At 43.0% G+C, this 23,904-nt stretch overlaps 1 protein-coding gene and 1 long non-coding RNA gene across 2 annotated transcripts in view; one reads left to right on the top strand and one right to left on the bottom strand.

Annotated features, from left to right (window-relative positions):
- Positions 1 to 23,904, bottom strand: part of LOC135795771 (uncharacterized) — a 59,206-nt gene that overhangs the window by 20,037 nt on the left and 15,265 nt on the right. The window contains exons 2-3 of the long non-coding RNA XR_010549142.1: positions 14,812 to 15,098; positions 2,581 to 2,635 (exon numbers count right to left, since the gene is read on the bottom strand). This is a non-coding gene — a long non-coding RNA (uncharacterized lncRNA). The remainder of the gene's footprint in view (positions 1 to 2,580; positions 2,636 to 14,811; positions 15,099 to 23,904) is intronic.
- On the top strand, positions 809 to 22,542 carry LOC135795770 (T-box transcription factor TBX20-like). The gene is made up of 5 exons (XM_065307553.1): positions 809 to 1,168; positions 1,265 to 1,601; positions 14,058 to 14,331; positions 19,449 to 19,684; positions 21,105 to 22,542. The coding sequence occupies exons 1-5, from the start codon at positions 1,000 to 1,002 to the stop codon at positions 21,709 to 21,711; spliced, it is 1,623 nt and encodes a 540-aa protein (XP_065163625.1). The 5' UTR covers positions 809 to 999; the 3' UTR covers positions 21,712 to 22,542.

The following is a 23,904-nucleotide window of genomic DNA, read 5'->3' as shown; positions in this document are numbered from 1 at the left end:
TGACCTTCTCCAAATGTGTAACGCAATGTAAACTTTGAGTATTGTGCCCCACAGTAGAAAAAGAGAACAGTTTGCCCGTTCGTAGAATGCTATCATTTAAAGGACATTAAATTACGGATTTCAAATGTGGTCGCACTAGACTGAACGTGGCGTGAGCCAGTTAGCGAATTTATGGAGTCATGATCCACCTGGACTTGAACGCCGAAGCTTAAAGTTAAACAAACGCTTTCACACGATGCACGTGCCCGCACGTCAATAATAACAGCAATCAAATAAACTGCTGCGTGTGTGGCTGCCTGGTTCCTATTCTTAAGCACATCCGAGTGCCGGTTCAACACGTTTGCTCATTCATCTTAATCGATCGTTCCACTAACGTTCCATAGTTCCACCTTTGTGGAGTTACGCAATAAAACGGCACTTCCGCGCACGCCCTCAGCCTAAAATAGATTTTTCCTTCGGGGGTCGAAAATAAATTAATGACGATTGTTCGCGCGCGGGACCCTTGGATTGGGCCATAGGGTGGCCATCAAGTGGCCTGTCTACAGAGCATGTCGCCACCGCCACCGCATAGTTCCCTGATTGATAGTTTCAGTGAGGCGCGACCCGCGATACACATCTCCGCGAGCGCCTGCCGTTGTGGGACCACACACCACACTACAACAGTTGGAAGTAGAAACGGGGACTGATGTGGTGGGAGCAAAGTGCGAGGCTCCGCCTTGGTTTGGGTAGCGCACAGTTAGCGTTAAACAACGCTCCGCCCTCAGCAACCAGTTTGGAGGTGTTGGGGAGAGAACCGGCCAGTCGTAGTGCTCAGTCTGTTAGCGCAGCTCCTGAAAAGTGGTCCTCGCTATGCGTCGCTATTAGACCCGCCAGAGTTCCACTTGGTTTGCAGAACAAACGTCTGCAGGACATTTTCGCGAGTTTTCCTATTGCAAAACGGGTGTAAGACTGTGTTCGGTGTGCGGGAAACGCGTGTTCAAGTGGTGATCTGCTGTGGTAATGCTTCTTGGAGCCATCATGCCCGAGGAAAGTGCCGCTGCGCTGCTCGTGCCGACGGCGAAAAGTCGCGCCACCGATTTTTCCATAGCCGCCATCATGGCGAGAGACTCCAGTTCGCCGGAACCCTGTGCGCGCAGCCCGGCGACGCCGGAACGTCTCGCATCCGATGGTCAGTACAATCCTACAACATCAAATTCTGCCACATCATCAAAATCTATATCAACAAAGTCCAAGGTATCTAATTTGCTCTTGTCATGTTCGACAGGACGCTACTCGCGATTGAGTTCTCCAAGTCTGGACGCTCCCGAAGACGATGACATCGAAGTGGACGTCGAGGAGTGCTCCGACGGGGAACATTCCTCCGTACGACAGGGAAAACACAAGTCGCGACAAGCATCGCCGCCGATGTCCGATTGTGGGTCCGACGCAGCGGACATCGACCGCGAGAGCCCCGACCTTGTTCCTGTGACAAAATCCACCAAAAACAAAATCTTCTGCAATTGTGACGAGCTCCTGAGCGTCGAGTGCCATTTGGAAACGAAAGATCTCTGGGATAAGTTCCATGATCTCGGCACCGAGATGATCATCACAAAGACTGGCAGGTAGGCACACCAAACTCTTCTAAGCCTTCCAATTTAGCAAATGTGGTTGTTATTTTCCGGCGTCGGTGCGGAACAGTACTTTTTTACCATCTTGCGTCGCTCATTATGAGGCCGCTATTAATTAGTACGCCATTAAAAGTGAACCGTGCACGTCCACGTCATAAAACATAATTCGACCCAACACAACAATCGAGATGGTTCTTAGTTATTAGAGTTCCAACCAACAAACCTTTCTCTTCTATTTATTCAACATGATGATTACGTTCGCGTTGTAAAACTGTTCCAACTAAAAGGCCAAAAAAAAAGAAACCAACAGATAATTGGAAGTTGGGAGCTAGTCGTAATTAATTGCGCGCTCGCTAAATAATTGAACGATTGTTTGAGAGGCGTGAAATTGTGATTTGAACAATTCAATTCGCTCGCTCGAGTGTAGAATAGAGCATCGGAGTCGAGATGAAATCTCCCCTCTAATAAAAATCACAAACAACCAGCAACATCACATCACGACACTTAGAGAACAATCGGGGTTGTCGCCCCTCGTGGCAGTTAAGCGCCGCTACACATCACATCCATGCTAACAATAGACTTCTTGTCCCGGAACAAATCAATAATTAATGTTATCGCAGGCGGTCGTAATTGCCCTTGTCACTAATTAATTTCTTTAATGCCCTAACCAGCAAAACGTTTACCGTCGGTCGCTGATAAAAACAAAACGCGCCCAGAACTGAAATAAAAAATATGTTGTGGAATTTCTGATAAAATATTTTAAATATTAATAAGCCATTAGGCTTTCTGTCGAATCACCCTCGATGCGAGTCGCCCGTCAAAACGTCGAAAACGCACACATTTTTATGCGCTTCATTCATCCGAGAGGAACAGGTGCATCTCGCGCGCGGTGGTTGAAAACAACCCGAGTTTCATATCTCGTAATATCTCCCAACAAAATCTGACACATGTCATACACGCTTCGACCACTAACCTGAACTTGACTGCAGTAGACGCGCCACAAGTCGAATCCATTAGCAGCAGCAACCCTAAAAAGAAAAGAAAGAAAAAATCAAAGTTTTCTTACATGAAACCAACTAAACGCCGAACAAAAGTCTAACATATAACACATATCGATGGTGAAGTCCATTCTTCTAATCCACGACGCAAGCCCGAGCTATGGACGCGCACTTTAATAATTTTAATAGCTTTGCCTTTTATGATCGACATTCTTGACCGCGACGATTTTATTGCCTATCGCGTAATGTATTTATTGTTTGTTAAAATGCAGCTACAACTTTAGCGCATTTAAACTTTCAGGCTCACTCAAGGCGACAACTTTTTCAGCGTTTCGCTTGCAATTAGCGGACAACAAAAGCAGCGTTTGCGTGCGCGGCGTACGTATTCGAGCGTTCGTACACCGCGCGAACAAACTGATTTTTACACCGGCCATTGTAGATTGCGGCGCGAAGCATTGTAAATCGTCAGTCGAGTGACAAATCGCTGCCATTGTCTTGTTAACAATCGGAAACAATTCAACGCCGTTGCAGAATTCACTTGTTTACCAACCCTTCGCCGACTGCAAGTGCAACTCGCGACAAATTGATTACGAGCGGGGTTTTATCGCGGGCGTGCGTGCAAATTAATCATTCGGTCATTCCGATGGGACCACTGGGTTTAATTTCAGTAATTTTGCGCCGGCGGGCAGGGAAGAAACGAGTGTGACAGGAAAATTAGACGCTTTAAATGATGCGCGTCGAGGTCTGTGATAGTCCGCACGCATCCGATCCGTCTGATGCGTTTTTAATCGTCATTTTCATTGCGCGCTTTTTGTCTTGTAGTTAAAGCGTGCTCGAGCACAAATTTGCTCGTATAATCGCACGATATATCTTTATGTTATTGGCCTGGCGTGTTTTATAACTTAATATTGGCGGATCGAGAAAAATTACATCATTAGCAAAGAGTAAACTTATACATAACCTAATAGAATTAAAATAAAACTGGTTTTATGTTTGATTTAATGACATTTGTTGAATGTAGACGACCAAAACCGCAATTACTCTACTCTAATAAAAAAAAAAACGAAACAAAAAACGTTGTGATGTTACTAATAAATAAAATGAAGTAAAAAACTCCCTGCAGTCTAGTGTACACTGTACTGTCATGGTGTACGTGTTTTACAAATGTCGCCGTTGTGTTGATGATCGTATCGCGTGTTCATCGGCGTCAGCGCCTCCACCCGAAAGCTGTTAATGCAGAGAGCGCGCGCGGAGTCGGTGTCGATGCGCGCCGCGGCGAAATAAAAGACAAAAGACAGTCTGCTTTACATAGGACTGCACACCATAAGAGTAATATCACTGCATGTGCTATGTGCATGTCTATATGAATGAAGAAAACGTTGTGTGTTGTTGGCGGCATCCGCCCGCCGGCCCTTTCATCATTACGTTTTCACCCATCGCTTATGTTATTATGTGCTTTCAAGGTGTAAGTAAGCTTTGTAAGGTGCGCGCGTTGTTTTTTGTTCTTGTTTCGAATTAAACCATACGTCCAAAGCTACATTCAGGCGCTTTAGGGGTTTTGCCAAGTTTTTTTCCTTTCATGCGCGAGTTTTTATTCTTTTGCGCGGCAAACATTTTGTTGACACATTTGTTGTGGTGAGTGTAATTTAAGTTTTCGCTTTTGTTTGCCCGTAAATGTCGCTGTTTTTTTGGCTTCGGGGGCCGGAAAGTGACACACGCGCGCGCAGTCTGGAGGACTTAAGTCGCGGTGTGCTTGAAACCATCAAGCGATCAAGCCCACGCTCAACGACTACCGGCTGTGCCGCGACTTTTTGGAAGTTGAAAATAATATCGCATTAAATCGTCAGCCTCCAGGTCATTTTCACGACTGTTGGGCCCCGCTGTCTCTGCCCATGCAATCGCCACAATTCACTGGCGATGGTCTGGTCTCGTCGTGGTGTCATTTTGTCGTTTTCGTTCTGCATTCACTGAGCTAACCACACAATTCGGTTAGCTCGTGTGGTTGTTATATTATTACATTATTGTGAGTGTTACCTCCGCGTCACGTTTGTATGAGCTACATTCGATTGTTGTGGTGTGTGCATTGCGACAGCCACCTCGTTACCGCTATTGTCCCACCTCGGTGCCGGAACATCTGTCCGCATCCCGAAACGGCGACACACAACTACGACACCACGATGACGAGCACAACCACGTCGGAATCACGAATGAGACAATGATCGGGTGCGACCTACTCATGATTACCTGACTCGCATACAGGATATCAACATCACAACTCTATAAAAAACTTTGGTAATATTTCCCGCAAATTAAAAACACCCAGTATATTTGATATAGTTTACAATAAATCTCATTGTCTGGCCTCTTGGGGACTACGATTGCTTGTTAGTGGATTTTATGTCATTTCAAGAAGGGAATTTTTATGCGCTTTAAACATTTAACATTTGTATTACCTACTTTGGGACAAGCGCGTATTAAAAAACAATTTGTTGGGACCTATCGGGCGTTGTGATCGCGCTCCTGTTATTTACGATTGAGTATCGATGGTCACATGGTGGCGCTCAAGGCGAGCGCACCACCACCATCTTCGGTAGGATATCATATCCGTTTCCAACGTATTCTCTTTCGTTCTGTACAGCAGGTGGGTATCATCAGATACAATCGGGACACATCTTAATTGCTGGATAACTCTATCAACACACTTTACGACCATTTCGAATGATGTTTGATCAGTTACAAGTAAAATTTTGCATAAAAGTCGAAATAATTTATTTGGAAACATTCCAATATAGAAGCTTACTGAAAATTTGATTATGCATCTGTGTTTTTGTCTGGTTAGGTAGTTAGGTTATGTTGTGTCAGATGAGAGTTTACGACGCTGGTCACTCTCGCAGGTTATTACACTCATTCGGTACGGGGAGAAACACGAGGCGAGCGCGGAATAATCGTTAAATCGTTGTCGATATTACATATTACACATTAAGTTCCCTGGTGTGTGCATTGTTGTTGAGCTGGGTGCCAGCGAGCGACACTTGTTAAGTGTTTTTAAGACCCAAGCGCGATTATAAAAAACGCGTCGCCTGTTCAAGCGCCCAGCGTGCGATCCACGGAGCCGGTCATAACGTCGACTTCTTTGGGCGCTGTACGATACTGCGATTTCGTTTCGATTAATTATAATTGTTCCACGCGGGTCGACGGGTCGTTTTGTTGACAGCCCGAGTGCCCCCGCGGAGTGGAGAAGAAGAAAAAAAACAGCTCTTGCTTTTATTACGTTTCGAGATGTTTTGAAAATCTTTTGCTGCACATAAAATATGAAAAACTAATTGAATTGGTACACAAGGCATATAATAATGGATGCGAGGGTGGAATCTCACCTTGACCATAAATTAAGTCTGAAAAGCCCTGGTATTTACAAGAAAAGAGGGCCGTTTAGGAATGCGCGCGCCCGAAACGAACGAAAGCGGCGGAAAAAGCAATTTACTGGGCTTACGCTGGGAAATCAATGAAGACAACTTCGGCCCACCCCTCGCGTTCGAGAGCGAGGGGAGAGTTTTCCGAATTATATACACTACCATTTGGTATAATTCCGGAAATGTAGCGGGAAATGGCGCCGTAATGCTCTCGCTACGCCGGCTGATGCTCTCTTCTTCTCGGGACCCCGCCCGACCTCTCCGCGATGGGGTCGGGTGCGGGCGGATAGTTAATTAGAACTCAGATTTCTCTCTAAATCAAATCACGCCGGGGATTGCCGCATTTGTTACGCAGGGCTTTGCAGCATTTAGATTCGGATTAACTTTCTACAATCGGGGACAACCTCAAGCCTCCCTTTCTGCAAAAATCGAACCTTTAAGAGACCAACAATGTCAATAGACAACAAGCAAGCAATAAAACACACACGCACACAATAACTTTATGGAATGTTTTGCTCATTGAGGTTTGACACGATGAAATCTTTGTATGCTTCAAAAATTTGTATTAGACTGCTGGTAAACAACTTTCCAATGTTCTCGGAAGTTACCATCAGTCGTCACCAAACACCAAAAACCATGAAAATCGACAACAATCACTCTGACTAGGGCAAGTAAAGCCGAGTCAAGTTGAGTCACGTTGACTCCAACAAGGTCTCCTAGCTAATTTTCAACGTTATTCTAAATTGGTCCATTGACCGCGTCCTAAAAACCATCATTCACAGATAAGAATAGAAAACAAACAGAAATTTGCGATTGTAAGACGAGCAGCGGGTGGGACGATGGCTCGTAAATCGTGGAACGTCAACGGCTCGCTCTAGGTCGGGTTCGGACGACGCGAGGTGGGTGGGCAGCACCAAGGACTAAGATTTAACAAGTGTGTGTCCGTTTACGACCCGAGCGCGTCCGTCCACTTCCAGTCGTATGACATTTTATTGCATACAACATAAATATTGCGACACATTGCCAACATCAGCAAAGCAAGTCTCAAGTTCAAATCATAGGAGTCGAGGTCAGCTCCTCAATAGAACCGTAAAATCTACAACTATTAATCGGCAAGCACAATTAATAAAAGCATATTTCTGGGAGCACTTAATGCATGAATGAATGAATGAACGAACGCAGCGAGTGTATGTTTAGTGTTTCAGGCAGTGGTCTGGCGCGAGAGCCGGAGTTAATTACAAAGCGATCATTAATACCCCAGCTGACACAGTCCCAGCCGCAGCTGCGCGCTGTCAACTTATGAGTGCCCATCATATAAAACAAAGAGAGGAAATTATGATAAATATCGCGTTTTTATATGATAATTTTTATTTACATTTTCGAGCCGACCCGCGAGATCCAAGGCATACCACCAGAGTGGTATTAAGTCGCCCCAAAAGTCTTATTCCGGCTTCGCATGTCCGACAACTCCGCGGTGTAAATTATTAATCCATTTAACGTTCGTCGGTCACGTCGCGTTACAAAGCCGTTAAGTAAATCAACGGCGTTTCGGCCAACTTAAGACACATTACAGAACACCCAATTTTCGGTCCAATTCGTGCTGGTTCAAGATTCAGCCCAAAATGCGGATTTGACCGAAAGGTTTAGGTTTCACAACTTCCTCTCTGTGGTCGTCACCAAATCGTACGACTCAACCAGCATTAACCAGTCGCATTACCGGGGACCCCAGAAAGGTCTCACTCTCGGACCTGGGGTTCAATTGTTGGCAATGTGGGGTAATTCGGCGCTCGTACGTTTGTAATGTTGCACGGACTGTTAAAATCTAGCGTTTAAAATGGAGAGGGGACTTAAGCTCCAACGCGGGTAGCGGGATCATTAGGCGGATGATATGTGAGACGTTATTTGTCATAGAATGCCCCGCACGCGGCCGGGAACAAGCTGGCCCGCGTTATATATTATCTCTAAATTGCGCCAGATTATCCAGGTGATAGCCCCTTATCTGATCGCAGCGACCAGGGCCAATCGTTAAGACGGAAACGGAGTTGGGTTGCGCGCGCGCGCGCGGAGCGCCACGGGGATGTGGGACCGGAAGTATTCGACCGCGAGTCGAGACACTCGAGCTTTAACTGCTAAACGCCGTGCTCGATTAATAATTACAAGCTTGGAGAGTCCGCTTAAACCAGCATGTGAGCATGAAATGGTAGAGGAGGTCATATAAGGTGTTGCACAAATTGATTCCACCTTGTTCGGTCGACTTATTGGAAGACCTTGTGTAATCGACATTCACAAAATGTTGTGAGTGTTGTAATTGCTCGTAATGCACATCGATGTAAAAAGTGTAATATCGTGAGCGTGAAGTGCCTACCATTTCGATGATGAAAAATTACCCCGAGGGGACGTCGAAACCCCAAGCCGGGGAAACACTTTTACGCGCGTGTAATTACGCGCCCGTAGGTTATGTGCGCCCAGGTGAGCGCGCGCAGTGGCTTACAATTTTTTTTCCTGCTCGTTTTATTGTTGTTAACGTTTTTCTAAACGAGTTGTGGCAATGAACTCGGTCAAGTTGGAAAATTGATTGTTTCCAAAGTCGCGGCGAGCAGCACCAGCAACGGCGGTGTGTATAAGGGTAGAAATTAAATTAATTTCCAGTAATAACAAAGTGCGCGTCCAATATGATGCATGTTTATAGGTTCGGCGGGATTAACGGCCCGGCTGTAAATTTCGCCCGGGCGTCGTTGATGCGGGGTCGCCTGTTCGCCATTAACGTGGAATTATCGTTTCACTGCAGACCGCCGGCTCATTAATTACGAGCGCGCATTGGTGACAGGATAGGTGAGCGTGGCGGTGGGCGACGCCGGCGGTGGCAGTGAAGGAGGCTGGATGGCTGGCATCCCAAGGGCGTGGTGGTGGTGGTCGAGCGAGCATCTGCCGCGTATCGATCTGCGGCGCGTTGCGATGGCGCATCCACCATCTATCTCTGCCGCCGCCGCCGCCAACGCCACTACAAGGGGTGCGCACCCTTACTCCAAGGCCCAGCCAGTTACAGCCGAGAGACTTGACCCTGCATCCTGTTTGCCACCCCAAAAAAAACCCACACCTTAACACAAGATGAAAACGAAAAAAATCCTATCGATCTTTGTCTTTGCCTATCCAACAACAAAAAAAATTATAATTTTTATATTTTTACAACTTTATTTAGAGCCTAGGTCCGGCGATCAAACGGAAAGGTGTCGGATCTGCATACGTAATTACTTAATTGGCATATAGGACGGGGTAGGGAAACGCTTCGGTTAATTAACATACGAAATTGTTTAAAGCTCGTCGTTGAGTGCGCGCTACGTGTTTGGGTCCGGCGCGTCGGCCTCTGGGGCCTGTTATTACCGCGCCGGACCGCACCGCCGGTGCAAACGTGAACGTGTCGGCGGCGGCTCATTCGTACGCAATCAAAGCGAGCCCGAAAATAGCACGCGAGCGTGCGCGAATTAATATTATCGACAATTACCGATGAGGGACCCGGCCGCGCACCTGTCACCGCGGCGGTGGCGCGCAACGACGCCGCCCCCGATGTCATATCGACCGACGCGCGGCGCGCCGACACCTGCGCCGAACGCACATTTACACATACATCATACTTTAGCCATGTTAAGTAAAAATACAGTTGAATATATTTTTTTGTATTTAAAACAAAAACAAAAAAATCTCAAGCCATTAATATTTGTAATTGCAATTAAGGGCTGACCGCTCGTAAATCGAAATTCGGCAGTTAAAAAAGGCAGCTACCCGACGCGTTTTACGAGCGATTTCCAAATTCGAATGCGAATTTTATCGTTTTTCGCTCTGTTAGAACGCGAGTAACGAAATGAAGCAATTATTACCGAAGGCACGCGCACAACGTGCCGAGTGGCGGCGATGGCGGCGCAAAGTGAATGAATTAAGTGTGGCGCGCCGGCGTTTGCAAATTGATTTTTTGATTAATGACGTGGACATTTTCGCGCAATTTATACCCGCGCGCCGTCTAATACTCACGTGCGCATGAGGTATAAGGTGCAATTTGCTTTTCATAAAAAGACAATCAATCAAAAGCGTTGACCCCGAAGTGAAAAAGTGTATCCAACACTCGGTATACTGCTGACGACTACTAATAAGGAATATAAATGATAGCGCCGCGTCGCGCACACAAAAACATTCCGTAATAACAATAAAATAAAATACGAATGGGATGCTTGCATGGCCCGGTTCGTGCGCTGAGGTGTTTTTGGTTTTGGGTTTTGATAAACGTTCGTTAAAGAATTTTCGAGGCGGGTAATAATCGTCGACGCGAGCCCCCGAGTGTCCAGCACATAAATAATCACGGAATTATCTCCGCAGACAAATTCTCAATGCATACGGGGGACACATTTGTAGTCACATTTAGAGGTGTAAAGTATTTTTATAACCAACACATAGTTGAATGATTTTTTTTCTGCTTCGATCTGTAAATTTTACAAACAACGTGTTTTATCTTTTTGTAGTTGAAGTTCTTAGTTAGTAGCTACTTGCAAGTCTTAAGTATAAGAGAGGCAGGTGAATTTTAAGCTTGTTGGGTTGGTGCCTACCTTCAGGACGGAAATAGTAGTCAAGTGTTGTTATACAAATGCTTAAACAACGTTTTTATCGTTAATCGATAGCTGGCACGGCACACTCTCAGGGGGTACGGATTATTTACAGCCCAATTCATCATCTTTTCATGCCTCGCAGTTCCTCTTTCTCAAAGCCAACACAGCAATGTGTTGGAGAACGGAAGAAGGAAGGAAAACAATTAGTCCAATTAAAAACTCAAACAACTTTTAGTGCGAAATGCGACGTCGTAAATTTTCGATATTTTGACGTGCGTATGAAACGTTGAAAACTGAATAATTATCACTTCATAGATCTATGCAATATTTTAAGAAATAAACAATATTTCTAGGTGGAAAATGGAACAAACACCTTTCTAAAGACATCAACTTCTTAAGGTGTCTCTTTTTGGTTCGGTGTGTTTTGTAAAACCCGAAAAAAGTATCATTAGATCGACGCGTCTCCAAACCGCTTATTACGAACACGTATAATTTTCTTCTACGAATACGAAGTGTTGTTCTGTCAGATTTTTTGAGCAGTTTTTGAGTTTTCTTTTAGCCTGAAAGAGCACAAACGCAGATGCGTTCCATCCACTATTATTATTAGTGTGATTATCTTTGCGTTCGAGCTTTCAAGCATTGTTTTGTTTTGTTTTATAAGTGTATTAAGTGTTGTGAGCGGCACTCTTGAGTTATTTCCGTTCTTCCGTGTCGATTGTCGACGATGTCGACTGTTGTTGGCGCGTTTGCACATCGAATTTCCAACGCGTGCACTTCGCTCGCCTGTGAGATTAAATATGAATAATGGCCGCCATGAGAATGTGTAAATGCCAAACGCTTAATTGCGAAATTGCCACGCTAATCTATTAACTAAATGCGAGAAACGCCGCTACAACCAAGCGCAAAACACGCGAGAGCCACAAACAAACAGAAAACGTAAAAATTGTTATTTATACTTGAAATCATTCAACAAAAACACTAAATTTATTTGATAATTGAATAATAATAGAATCATCGCTAATGTAATGTTACTGAATGAATTAGTAAATTGCGTAAATCTCAACTTGACCTCCCCGAACGATTTAACATGTTTAAACATTTTATAATTGTAGAAAATTGTACGCTGTGTAATTGAAGCTCTAGTAATCACACAAATGACAGCGCGTGTTCTCACACACGAGATGCTTAGCACGCTCAACATCACAAACGAGCTTTTTCATTAGTTCGTAAAAATTTACTTCATCAAAACTAAAGTTTTAGCGATTTTTTAATAATTTTTTATATCAAATTGTTTTTGTTGCTTGATGTTGTTGATGTTCTTGATTGAGTGACAACGTATTTTTTCCTACTACAAACACTAAATTACCCAGAAAACTTGACTCTTGACTTAAGTCACTAACGAGCCATCGATCTTAGCACGCAACACATTAAAAACTACAATAAACCGTAAAAAGATCTAAAATCTAAAAAAATACTACTAAAAACGTCAACGATGAAACCATCAACATAAAACAATAAAAAGTTTATTTCTACCTTGCCAACCTCTGTGATATAAACTATAAAATATAAAATATTATAATAACAATTGAAACGGTCACAATAGAAGTCATAACACGACGTTATGGGTCTCAACGAATATGTGAAACTCGAAGGAACAATTACTCCGTTGCACACACCTTTTAATATTAAGTGTATAAATGTGGTAGTGTATGTCTTTGAGAGGCTTTGAGTGCTCGCAACTGTTTTTAATTATAATCCTTCATTGCCACTCTTGTTGCGCACAGTGTAGTTGTTCATACCCGGCGACTTGTTAGTCATGTCGTGGATTAAGTATTAATGCGCTCGTAATAAATATATGAATGCGCATTGTGCTTCAATTTGCGCTTAATTTTTGTGAAACGACGCACACGCGGTTTTATTATCTACGTGCGGTGATCAGAAAGGCGTTTTGAATGCTCGCGAGCTTGCAGATGCGCAGGTAAAACGGTGTATAAAACAGCAAAACGAGCGAAATAACGCGATCATCATCAGGCCACAAGAACAAGAACAACAATATCACGAAAGCAGTGTATGCGTATGAATGTGAATGAGGAGGCAAATGATGTCGTGTTCGAACACTTTTGAGCGCACGCTTAGGAAGTACCAACATAATTCTAATTGCTTTTTAATGTATCTATAAAAATGATTGTGTGTGTACCGTGTGGATAGAGTTTAAACTCGGTCATTAAAACGGTCAATTACTAATATTAATATTAAAACATTTTTGTGGCCATTATAACTATAGAAATATTCCCAACAGAAAAATCATTAGCAAACCTAAATTTTACGTTTGTGTGTGGGTATGTATGTAGATGGAACCGGAAGTCTTGAAGCCTTTTACGGATGAGAGATGAGTTAAGTCCGTTCGCGCCGCTTATTAATAACCGCGGTTGGTGGAAGGTGGAAGGTGGAAGGAAAGCCGATGCGTCGACGAGGGCTCAAAGTAAATATGCATGTTGAACATGTTTAAAGAGTGTGGAAACTTGATGGAACGTGCAGCACGAAACATGATGGAATGAATGGCAGGTCGAGCGCTGCGAGAGGCTTTTCGTGTACTTGCACTCGTCCTACTACATAGTATATACTAGAACAGTTTAACGTGTTCGACCCTGCAACGTATTTCTTTTTTTTTTAACAACGTTAACATAATTTATGAAAATTGCCATTATTAATGATCTAGAGTCGTAGACTAATGTCGTAATTAATAATTTTGATTCTTAACCGTCTTAGACTTATGTTTTTTACACAAACACGAAAAAAAAATCTTAAAATAATTTATAAAGTGGGTCATATCTGGTTGCACCTTGCAAGTAATAAATACGTAAATGACTACAAAAAAAATTATGAAACACGATTTTGAAGTTGTGAGTTGTTTTAATTTTGCGGTTTTGAATGTTTGGTGCATTTTTCGGCACTTTTGAAGCCCCTGCGGTAAGCGCGTTCTTCGCGCTCCCCGTTTGTTATTATTCGCGATTAAGCGAACGTGTAATTTTTACACCTCTCCGCACGCAAAGGTGTCGAGCCGGAGAGCCGCGAGATCGACAGCCGTGCGCGCTCCCCGGCCTGCGGAAACCGTAATAACAGGTTGTCCAACATTCGAACGCGGGTAATTTAGGTATTTTAACACCCGAACGTACTTTTTTTTGTTTATTCCGTATCTATCTGGTGAGCATCGTGCGTGTGCGCTTATAATTCCAGCCCTAATGTTCATAACACATGTGACGGGCTTTTTCCACGTCGAGAAATGTCAGAAATTGATGGAAATGAAACCGAAAAAAAAAACAGAACATTTCTGTGAATATAGTGTTTCTGTCGACATATGTAAAACTATACCCTAGGCAACTAATCTAGTAATTATTAATTAATTACGCCGACATGAAAATTAATGAGTTTTTCTTTCATTTTCAGGAGAATGTTTCCAACACTCAGGGTATCCTTCACCGGAATCCGACCGGACCAGCGATATGCCGTGCTGTTAGATATTGTTCCTGTTGATAACAAACGTTACCGATACGCTTATCACCGTTCCTCGTGGCTGGTGGCGGGTAAAGCTGACCCACCAGCACCGAGTCGACTCTACGCACATCCAGACTCACCCTACTCAGGAGAGCAGTTACGAAAACAGGTCGTCTCCTTCGAGAAAGTCAAACTTACCAACAACGAAATGGACAAGAATGGCCAGGTAAATTTCATTTAATTTTCACCTCAACCACACAGATTTTAACTTCGCAAATTATAAATTCAAAAGAGTTGGTAGGTAGGCGCAATAATCGCAATCGCTTGATGGTTTAACGCAGGTGGATATGCAATTTTAAACGAATCAATTATCGTTTATGTTCCTCATCGCACAAGACTTACGTTTTCCTGTTCCAAGTTGCGCGGTGTGTAAATTATACGCAAAAGAAAATATATATACAACTCCATCTGCGACAGTGCGCAGAATTTCCATTAATACCGAAACCAGCAAGCAAATAAACATATAAACACACCATGGCACACCACACCAGCTTGTGTGTGCACCTGAGTAATAAAAAGAAAAAGAGTTATAAATTAATCCCTCACACGTACCAAACGAGCTGGCGAGCTGCGCGATCTGCTGCCGAACACACGTACGCACGATGTCGCCTATTTGTTAACAACGAGAATTCCATCTCGATCTTACCTTCAGCCTGGCGATATGATGGTAGTGTATGCAGTCCGGTAAACTCGTTGCCAGCGCGCAGCACGCTGGGCAAGAATCCTCGTTTATGAGTCGTGAGTCGCTACAAATTGTCGCCTCGGCCACAGCGAGGACCACCGCAGAGGGGCCCCACCAATAAGTACACCCACTGGTGCACAGCTTCTTCGCGTTGCATCGCCATAAAATATCACCTGAAGAGTGCCCAGCATACACACCACTACTCCTGAACCAATTCTTCCACACGACGCGCGCGCAGCAATTCAAAAATTCTGGAAAGAATGAAGCACACATTCAATTTGCATTTTAATGCGTTATCCGGATCATTTTCATATTTTATTTGTTTGGGTCACGGGATTAAATGTTCGTATAAGCCTTGAGCTGCTTGATAAACGTAAATTGTTTTCCGTTCCGAAATTTTATCACCTCCTGCGCGCAGAGGTTTTATTCACGTTGATTGTATTATGTTGTTTTCGGCAATTAATAACGTTTTATTGCGGCCGATGAGCGTCATATATATAATTACCAGCGTGTTAAAAAGATTATATTCATATTAAGATTCGTTATAGAAATTAATTTCTATAACAAACACATGTCGGTTGTATGCAAACACAAAACGCCGATGAGATGAATTACTATATTAATATGCGCTGGTTTCAAAATATCCTGTGCGCAGGTTTCAGGTGTGTGCGGATAATAGGTTGTGTATGTTGTCGAGGCGCTTGAATTGTTTTTATGGGCAGAACTAAAATTTATAGAGCAAAAGTCTCACTCAAGTCTTGCTTTGAAAGCGTGTTTTGGAAGGCGATCGCTTCGACAATCTAAATTTCCAGTTCGTAAAGTTCGCCCCGCCGTAAATATTTTGTAGTAGAGCTTCAAGAAGAAGGAGATCGCTGCGAGCCGATAATAACTTTATTTAATAATTGAGACTAATTTCGAAATTAATTAGCCGCGGCCCGAATAAACCGGTCCGCGCGCTTTGCCTGGGCGGATGTGATGTTCAGAATAGAGAGAGTCTTAAACACTATTCCTGCTGAATGTAAAACTCCATGCTGAGTATTAAATATTCACACCTTGACGAAAGGAAAAATTGTTTAATTTACTAAATAAACATGGGTTGGTTATTTATTCGTCGGCTATAAATATAAACCAACACAGTTTATTACAAATTATTACCAATCGTTAGATTTACATGCGATGATGGTGTGAGCACGGTGGTCACGTTGGATTAAAGACGTCGTTTTATCGCTCGGACTGTTTAAATATAATAAAAATTTTATATACAAACCGCACTTGGCACGTTGCACGGGAGCATACCCGTTGATAGGCTTTGATAGCGTCAACTTTTCTGAATGCTTTTCTTAACAAGCCAAGTATCGCACGCAGATGGTAATAAATTTACACCTTTAATCCCTTACCACGGCTGTACCTTCAATATTTAAGCTGGTAGAGTAACGTTCAACTAAAGTTGAAGACTTTCTAGTGGCTAATAGGATTAGTATTAATTAACGCAAGGCGTGTTCTTATATTTTTGCATTCTTATTAGATCATAATTTATGTTTACCCTCCTGGTAGAGTGGAAGGTGGAAGCCACATCGTCGCAATGAATAATCAACGACAGCAGCTGGCATAAATCTTGCGGGGAGGAATGAAATACAATAGTGGCACATGTTTAGTCCTAATTTGTGAGTTTGTTTAATGCTCCCAGATCGGGAATGCGATTGTACGGCGTCGTGGTGCGCCCGGTCCGAGGATCATAACTCAGCGTTGACGCGCAGAATTAGTCAACGACATTCGGACGCGTCTCGCGCACATAATACCGCATAGTTTCAACGTGAAGCATTCAAATATCAATTTTCGGCGTGGCACATTTTTGAAATACCATTACGCCCTTTTTAGTCAAATCAGAACCTACCATCAACTTGACTACAGCTAGTAAGTAAATTCAATTAGTGAAATATCTACATCCAAAGATGATGTGCTTTGTTTTAATGGTAATTAAGCGTTTAAGATGTTGATGAACCTGATTGTTCCGGTGTAGTTTACGCCATGTTGGTTTTGCCCGGTGAATATTCCCAAGCCACTTAATCAACTTCTAATGCGTTTACAGTTTTATGCGTAGATGCAGCTCCACCAGTCAAATAAAGCAAAGCAAAACGGCCAAAAAGAGTTTTGAACGTTCCTTCATTGAGGATATCACGTACGAGCCGTTAACAACCTTTCGTGGGTGGTCGCGGGTCTAGTCTGTAGTAGCGTCTAGTTGGGAAACTTCTTGAAATTAGCAAATTTTTCCTTCTGCGCATTGCGGTAATGATCTCCCACGAGCGTGTTAGCTTTCACTGGTTTATGAATACCGCACTACCGCAACCCAAGGAAAGAACGTTGAAATAATTTACAACTTGCATAAATTTCGGACCTCGCGAACTCATCGCACACGAAAATAATTTTCCTTACACGCTGCTTTCACAGCCTTAGAGGGCGTGCTCACGTGCCGTGTTCCATTTTATTCCATTTTATTCCATGTTTTCACGTCAACATTACCGCGGGGGGATGATTGATTAACTTTGTTAAGTGCTCTTCGCTGTAATTGTACTTACGAATGAATTACAACCCCAAATTCTAGCAAAGAAATTTTTTAGTTTTTTTTTAGTTTTCTTTGGTGTTGGTTAGGATAAAACTATTATAATCCTGGTGTTTATTTAAACGACATTAAAACGCACGCCTCGTGCGTTTGCGCACCGTGTGAGGTGAGAAATTCGTTGTCCCCGAGTCGGACGCCCCGCAGCGTCCCGGGTTGCAGACGGACGTCACAGAGGTGTTCCACCTTTCCGTTTATGCATTCATACATTCAGTAAAAAAAAAAAACAAGCAATACATTCAACAAACCAGAGTCATCGTCAGAATGTGAAAAAAAAAGTGTAAAGAATCAAAATAAGAACACATATATAAGTGGGTTTGCTGCATCAAGATCCTATCGGTGCACAGCAAGGGATTAGTGCAGCTGCGACAAGATACTTCTACTTTGTCACATAATCATAACTCCGCGTTTTTAATATTCATCGTGGGCATGAATGTGTCTGTGTGAATATTTTCTTCACACCTTGGAGTTGAAACCAAAATGAAACCAAATCAAGCTACTGATTTTCCAACTGCAAACGTGCTCATCTTAAAGATATGGTGTGTACGTGTGATTTGAAGTTGTTAGAATGTTAGATAGATGTTAATGTGCAACACCGCAACAGGATTTGATTAATACCAGCGCGAGTGTCGCAATGTCGCAAGTATTCTGGGCATAACACAAGAGAAAAAAAGCGTCCCCAGTGGACGCATTGGAGAGTGTAATATTTCACCTGAATAATTTACTAGCCGCGGCCGTAATGGCGTCAAGTCAAGTCGTCAAGTCAGCACGGTGTGGTGTGTGGATTTTAATAAAAAATTATCCAAACATTCGAGCACGAGTTTCCGTACTTACTTAACCACAATTATTGTGTAACACGTTTGCGTCTCGCGTGAAAAATATAAAGTAGGAATTAAAAAATTAAAATACTGTCATTTATCAAACGTGATAAATGTTGCTTGGTTTTCATATTTAAATTATGTTTGCGTTCGGCGAGAGCAAACAACTTAATCAACTTTTTTCTAAATAATGTTTGATTAATCGTAGATATAGAAGATATTATACTACTACCTTTTTCTAACTTATAAAAAAACCTCTCACCGTGTAGATTTTTAAGCTTTGTTTGATTATCGATTGGAATGTGAAATGTTTCGTATCAATTTCGGCGGTGGTGCGTTATCGAGTTACATTTTCATTTTATACGCCGCCGTTTCGGCTTAATGGAGATGCGATTATCGGGTATTATAATACGTGAAACCCGCGCGGTAAATTGATACGTTAGCGCCTCGCGTGCGAGTTTTCCGCGTTTTCCGCGTGATTGGCGAAGGTAAATTTCGGCTGCGTGCGTGCGTGTCGTTGGGTGCGTTATCAGCGTGATTACGGCATCGATTCGCGGGGTAAACCGGGCCCCGGATTTTATGTCGGCACTCGGCCAAAAACACAACGACCCAGTCAACGACATTTCCAAACAAATACGGCGTTCAAATCAAAAACTGTTTTCATTTTCATGAATTACGAGGCAATTTTCACGCGAAATTAACGTGTTTAATCGCCCTTTTATATTCGAGCCGCTGGCGTACTTAAAGCTTAATCTCGAATAGCCATTTTGTAGACGTTTGTAGTTTTGGGCATGATAAAAAGAAGTAATCGTAGATGGGACCGATTGATAGCGAAGGGTCTGAAGTGTAATGCGAGGCAATGGAAATGTTGACTAGCTTTGTGTGTGTGTATGTAGTACTGCGGCCGAAGAGCGCTTGCGTTCAGCCGTGCGGAAAACTCCGGGTCCCCCTGTTAAACCCGGTTGCCTGGCAACCCACTCGTAACTCCTGGTGGCAATAATGATTGGCGGCGCGCCGGCACACAATGGCTGCCGTCGGCGCGCACGCCGCTCGCACGCGATTTACATTCACTTCAAACTTTAGACTTTCGTCCGCTGTTTACCAACGTAAACAACTACTAACAATACTCCAACTCCTACTAATTGTGAATATTTCCTTTTTTGCAGATTGTGTTAAATTCCATGCACCGCTACCAGCCAAGAATACACATCGTAAAGTACCGCGACCATAGTGGTCCCATCACGGACCTGGAACAGGAGCAGTATCGGACGTACATCTTCCCCGAGACAGTCTTCACTGCCGTGACAGCCTATCAGAACCAGTTGATCACCAAGCTCAAGATTGACTCGAATCCTTTCGCCAAAGGGTTTCGCGACTCTTCGCGTCTGACAGACTTTGACAGGTAGGTGCCCGTTGGAAATTGCTGCGCAGTGGTTTGACTCTGCAAAGGTGTGTCTGTACGTGGGATTTTAATTACGCTTTTTACGGCCCAAAATTGCTGCCCATGCCATTACGCGAAAACACGTCGTAAACGACGACTACCGACGGTAATTATTTCGCCGTCATCAGCATGTGATGAAACAGGCATGTCCACATTAGGACGATTGCCATTTTTACGATTCATAAACGTGGTGGCTCAAAGTCGGTAGCACGGGTTGAGATAAGACTTGATGAGACGCAAGACAGCTGTCTTTTTTTGCGCGGGCCGTGAAGGTGTTTGCCGCCCTAGGAGTTGTATAATATTCTGTAATTGCACTCAAGCAAAATTTAATTATCTGTGGCGAATTTGAGAAACTAAAGTTGTCACTTAAATCACATTCAACACCAGTCAGATAGAAATTAGATAGATATGTGGGTCTTACGCAGGAATCGTTTAGTGTCGGCTTTGGGTAGGACTGAAATTTCCATGACAAAGACCCGATTGCCTCGAGGGCATCGACGGGTAATTACCACTTGGTAGCGCGCGGCGGGTAGCGGGCCACTTGAAAGTGATGCGTTTAACCGGATCCTCGGGGGCAATTATTATATTGTTCGAGTTTTGTCGCCTCCGTTTTAAACAAATCATAATAGAGCAGGCATAGCCGAAGGTTTGGAGAGGTTGGCGCAGAAAACAATCAATAATATTGAGATGCGAGCCGTCCGCGCGGCGCGGTGAGCCGATAATGAGAGGGCCCGGCGAACGCACCAACGCCTTTCCGCCCGCAGGGCCCACCTCGTTCCACCTCGCTTGCGCACTCTACCTGAGTCCGTGTGGGTCTTTGTCGGTGCGTGGATGCCGCCCTAATTACAGAACCTGCCTTCGGCAGCGGCGCGCAAAAAACCAAACGAGAAAATAACTGGGAAAACAGCATCCACAAACACACGGCCTCAGCCCAACAGCTAAACGCTCCACACGGACTGATGAGGCCCGTCCGTGTGGTTGAAGGGGAGAGAGTGCGAGAGCATATCCATCATTCGGGGCCTATCATCTACCTGCACGGCGCGAGGTGTGAGAAAATATGTCGGCTTCATTATATCATCAAGCCGTCGTCGTGAAGACAACGATTGTCTAAAATTACAGAGCGGCTTCCAGTTCCACGCCCTCGTTTTCTGGTCTTCGGAGCAGTTCAGAGAGCGCCGATGCTGGGCTGCAGCCCAAAAAACACACCGAAATTAAATTCTATATCACAGCCGCGGTGCATGAGTTATTACTTATCACTTTCACCGTTTTTCACGTCAAGAACCACCACGAGACTATTTGAGAGTGACCACAAACAATTAATTAAAACCTTTGTAAATTTGATCCCGAATTGAATTTTAATGCCTCTATCTATTGTTTACAGAGAACCAATGGACAGCCTGTTCATGGATCAACACTTTCTACGTTCCTCACTGCGTCTCTATTCCGGTGACCCGCTGGATGCAGAGAACAACAACGCCGGTTCGCTCTTCTCCGCCGCCATGATGGAGAAAGCTCGCGCACATATTCAGATGTGGGGGCGGGCGACGGGCGGCGCAAGTCCGTACAGTCCCGGTGAATTGCACGCGCTGCTGCTGAGCGGCGGCGGTGGCACACCGAGCGCTCAACAAGTGTACCTCGGGCAACGGGCAGCTGCGGCAGCCGCCGCCGGTATGCCCTTGGGTATGTGGAGTCAAGGTGCTACTTCACCCTGGCATCAATCGCATCAAATGCACGGCGGTGGTCTTCCTCCGGGTCTACTCGGCCCACCGGCACCACATCGTCCGCAAATGACGCCGCCGCCGCCGCCACTCTCATCGACGCCAAGTTCCTCCGGCTCACCGAGCCCCACTTCCATTAGCACCTCTTCCGCCGACCTGCGACTACCCAAGGCGATGCCGGCCTTCCCGTCAATGCATCGGTTTAGCCCCTACGCCCCACGCCCCGCCAACCAGCCGTCAGTCAGCCCCATCGCGCGCTCTTCCCAATGACTCTAGATTACTACTGATGTTTAGGTAAATTCTACAAAGCGGAGTGCGGCTACAGGCCAAAAAGTAACCAAAGAGTACGTCTTCATCGTATAGAGACGCAAAACTTTATTTTTATGATTTTATCCGTTGATAATTTTGCGAGTTTTTTTTTAAGAACTAAAAATACTAAACTAAAGCATACTAATTCGAGATAAAAACTATAAAATGTGAAACTATAAACATAAGCGAACAGAATCTTGTAAATAGTGGGAGTAAATATATACCTATAGATGATATAGATATAAAACTATCAATATAATTTATTTGATTTCTATATAAACAACAAAAGAACGGCGATGATGCAAAAAAAAAACGAAATGTGAACTATAGAACGGTAGAAAACTAAAACTTATTCCAAGCAAGTATGTACGAGTAAACTGAATTATTGAGTATGTAAATGTGGTAGTATATACGAGTATATTTTGTACGAAAGTATTAGACTAGAAAATTTCTTGCAAATTCAGGACATGATGCAGTATTAAAACCCCTAAAAGAAAATATCCAAACAAAACCAAACCAAATTGTGCATAACAAAAAGAAAAAAGTAAAATAAAAATAGTTGGATGTTTTTGGTATAAAAAAAATTACATAAATTTAACGTGTGCACAGGTACTTTTTCTGGTTTAAATTATTCGAAAATGTGAAAACACGCTCTAGAGACGAGATTGAAGAATGCAATACATTTTTTTATTATTATTACTATTATTATTATTATGTTGAGATATCCAAATTTGTTGTTATGTAAATACTAAACGAATAAGTGGACTATAAAATATACATGAGTATAAAAGATTTTTTCTCCATTTTTTTTAATTTTTTATTTTCGACTTTCCAGCACTTGCCTCGTCACTACTGCATGCGAGCACAACATCGGAGGTGAAATCTGAATGAAGTGTCAAAGCGTTCAATTATTTTTTATTTATTCGTCCGGTTTTTTTCGTCAATTCATAATAAAGATAAAAAACGAAATAAAATTTCCGAAGGCAAAAAAAAATACAACGAATGAGCTCGTGTCCACGTCGGTGTGACTATAGCGTTTGTATGTAGCAGTGTGTCGCACACAGATTCCGGTAAGTTTCGTAGCATTATGTTCGCGTTTAGATGCGTATCTATCTGCTCTTCTACAAGAATCGTTTTATGGCTTTATTAATGTCCCAGAGTGAGAAACACTTTCTGTATGTAACCGAAAACGATGCGTAAATTATTTTCGATATAATTTATTGGTTTTTATGAATAAATTCCGTTACACACGCGTACGCGTCTTGAAATTTTTAAATAAATAACTCAACACTGTCTCCAGGCGCCATTTTGATTATTTTTTCGCTTTGTGTTTTTTGTTTTTGATTATATTTTAATAATTGTGAGCATAAAAGGTCGTGTACTCACTCATGCGCCATGAATATTAAATTAATAAACATTTAAAAAGGCATTAGTTACGCTGACGTAAATGCCCAGCAAATCAATGTTGTGATTATGCAAATGAGTGGCTTGACTTGACTTCCAGTTCTACAGCAGGTAAGCGACCATCTTAAGAGTTAACTCGCGTGTGTGAGTGAACACGTGAATGTGAATGTGAGTTGAGAACGCTGCCGATAGCACAATATCAGCGCATGTAAAACGCTCGTGCGTCGATGCCAGGCTACCAAATAATTGTATACAATTAATTATTAATTGGACTATGAAAAATTGTCGGTATTAATATCGTCCGGTAGCTTGACGTTCCAGTAAATATACAATGTGTCACTGAAACACTCAAAATTATTTATTTATTAAATTAAAATTGTATTTTTATTTTGTGTGTACCGCAGCACCAAACATTGGATTTTAATTTTTATGATTTTAAACTCTTATTATAATATTTTCTTGGAACTGTAGAAATATTCCAGTACGAAATACTTGCGTAATTATCTTTCGCAAATTTTGCATATTTTTCACGTTGATTATAATTAATATTCTATTATTATCAGCTGGAGGCGTTTGTTGTTCGGCGCAGAAACGGAAAAATTTGACAAACTAGTAAATTACATTCTTTTACGATTATTTTCCAACGTTATTACTCTATGTTTACCTTATCATGTAAAATATTAATGCATTTACGCGTATAACTCACGACACGTCACAAAGGACATTGTCGATATAGATTTCCAAACAACG

Source organism: Atheta coriaria, unplaced genomic scaffold (genome assembly GCF_025399875.1).
Source record: "Atheta coriaria isolate IRGN ID8LTWV9N9 unplaced genomic scaffold, Caltech_Dcor_3.1 hic_scaffold_7_pilon, whole genome shotgun sequence".
Taxonomy (NCBI): Eukaryota; Metazoa; Arthropoda; class Insecta; order Coleoptera; family Staphylinidae; genus Dalotia; species Dalotia coriaria.
The sequence above is the reverse complement of the archived record's forward strand: the minus strand, read 5'-3'. Positions and strand labels throughout refer to the sequence as shown.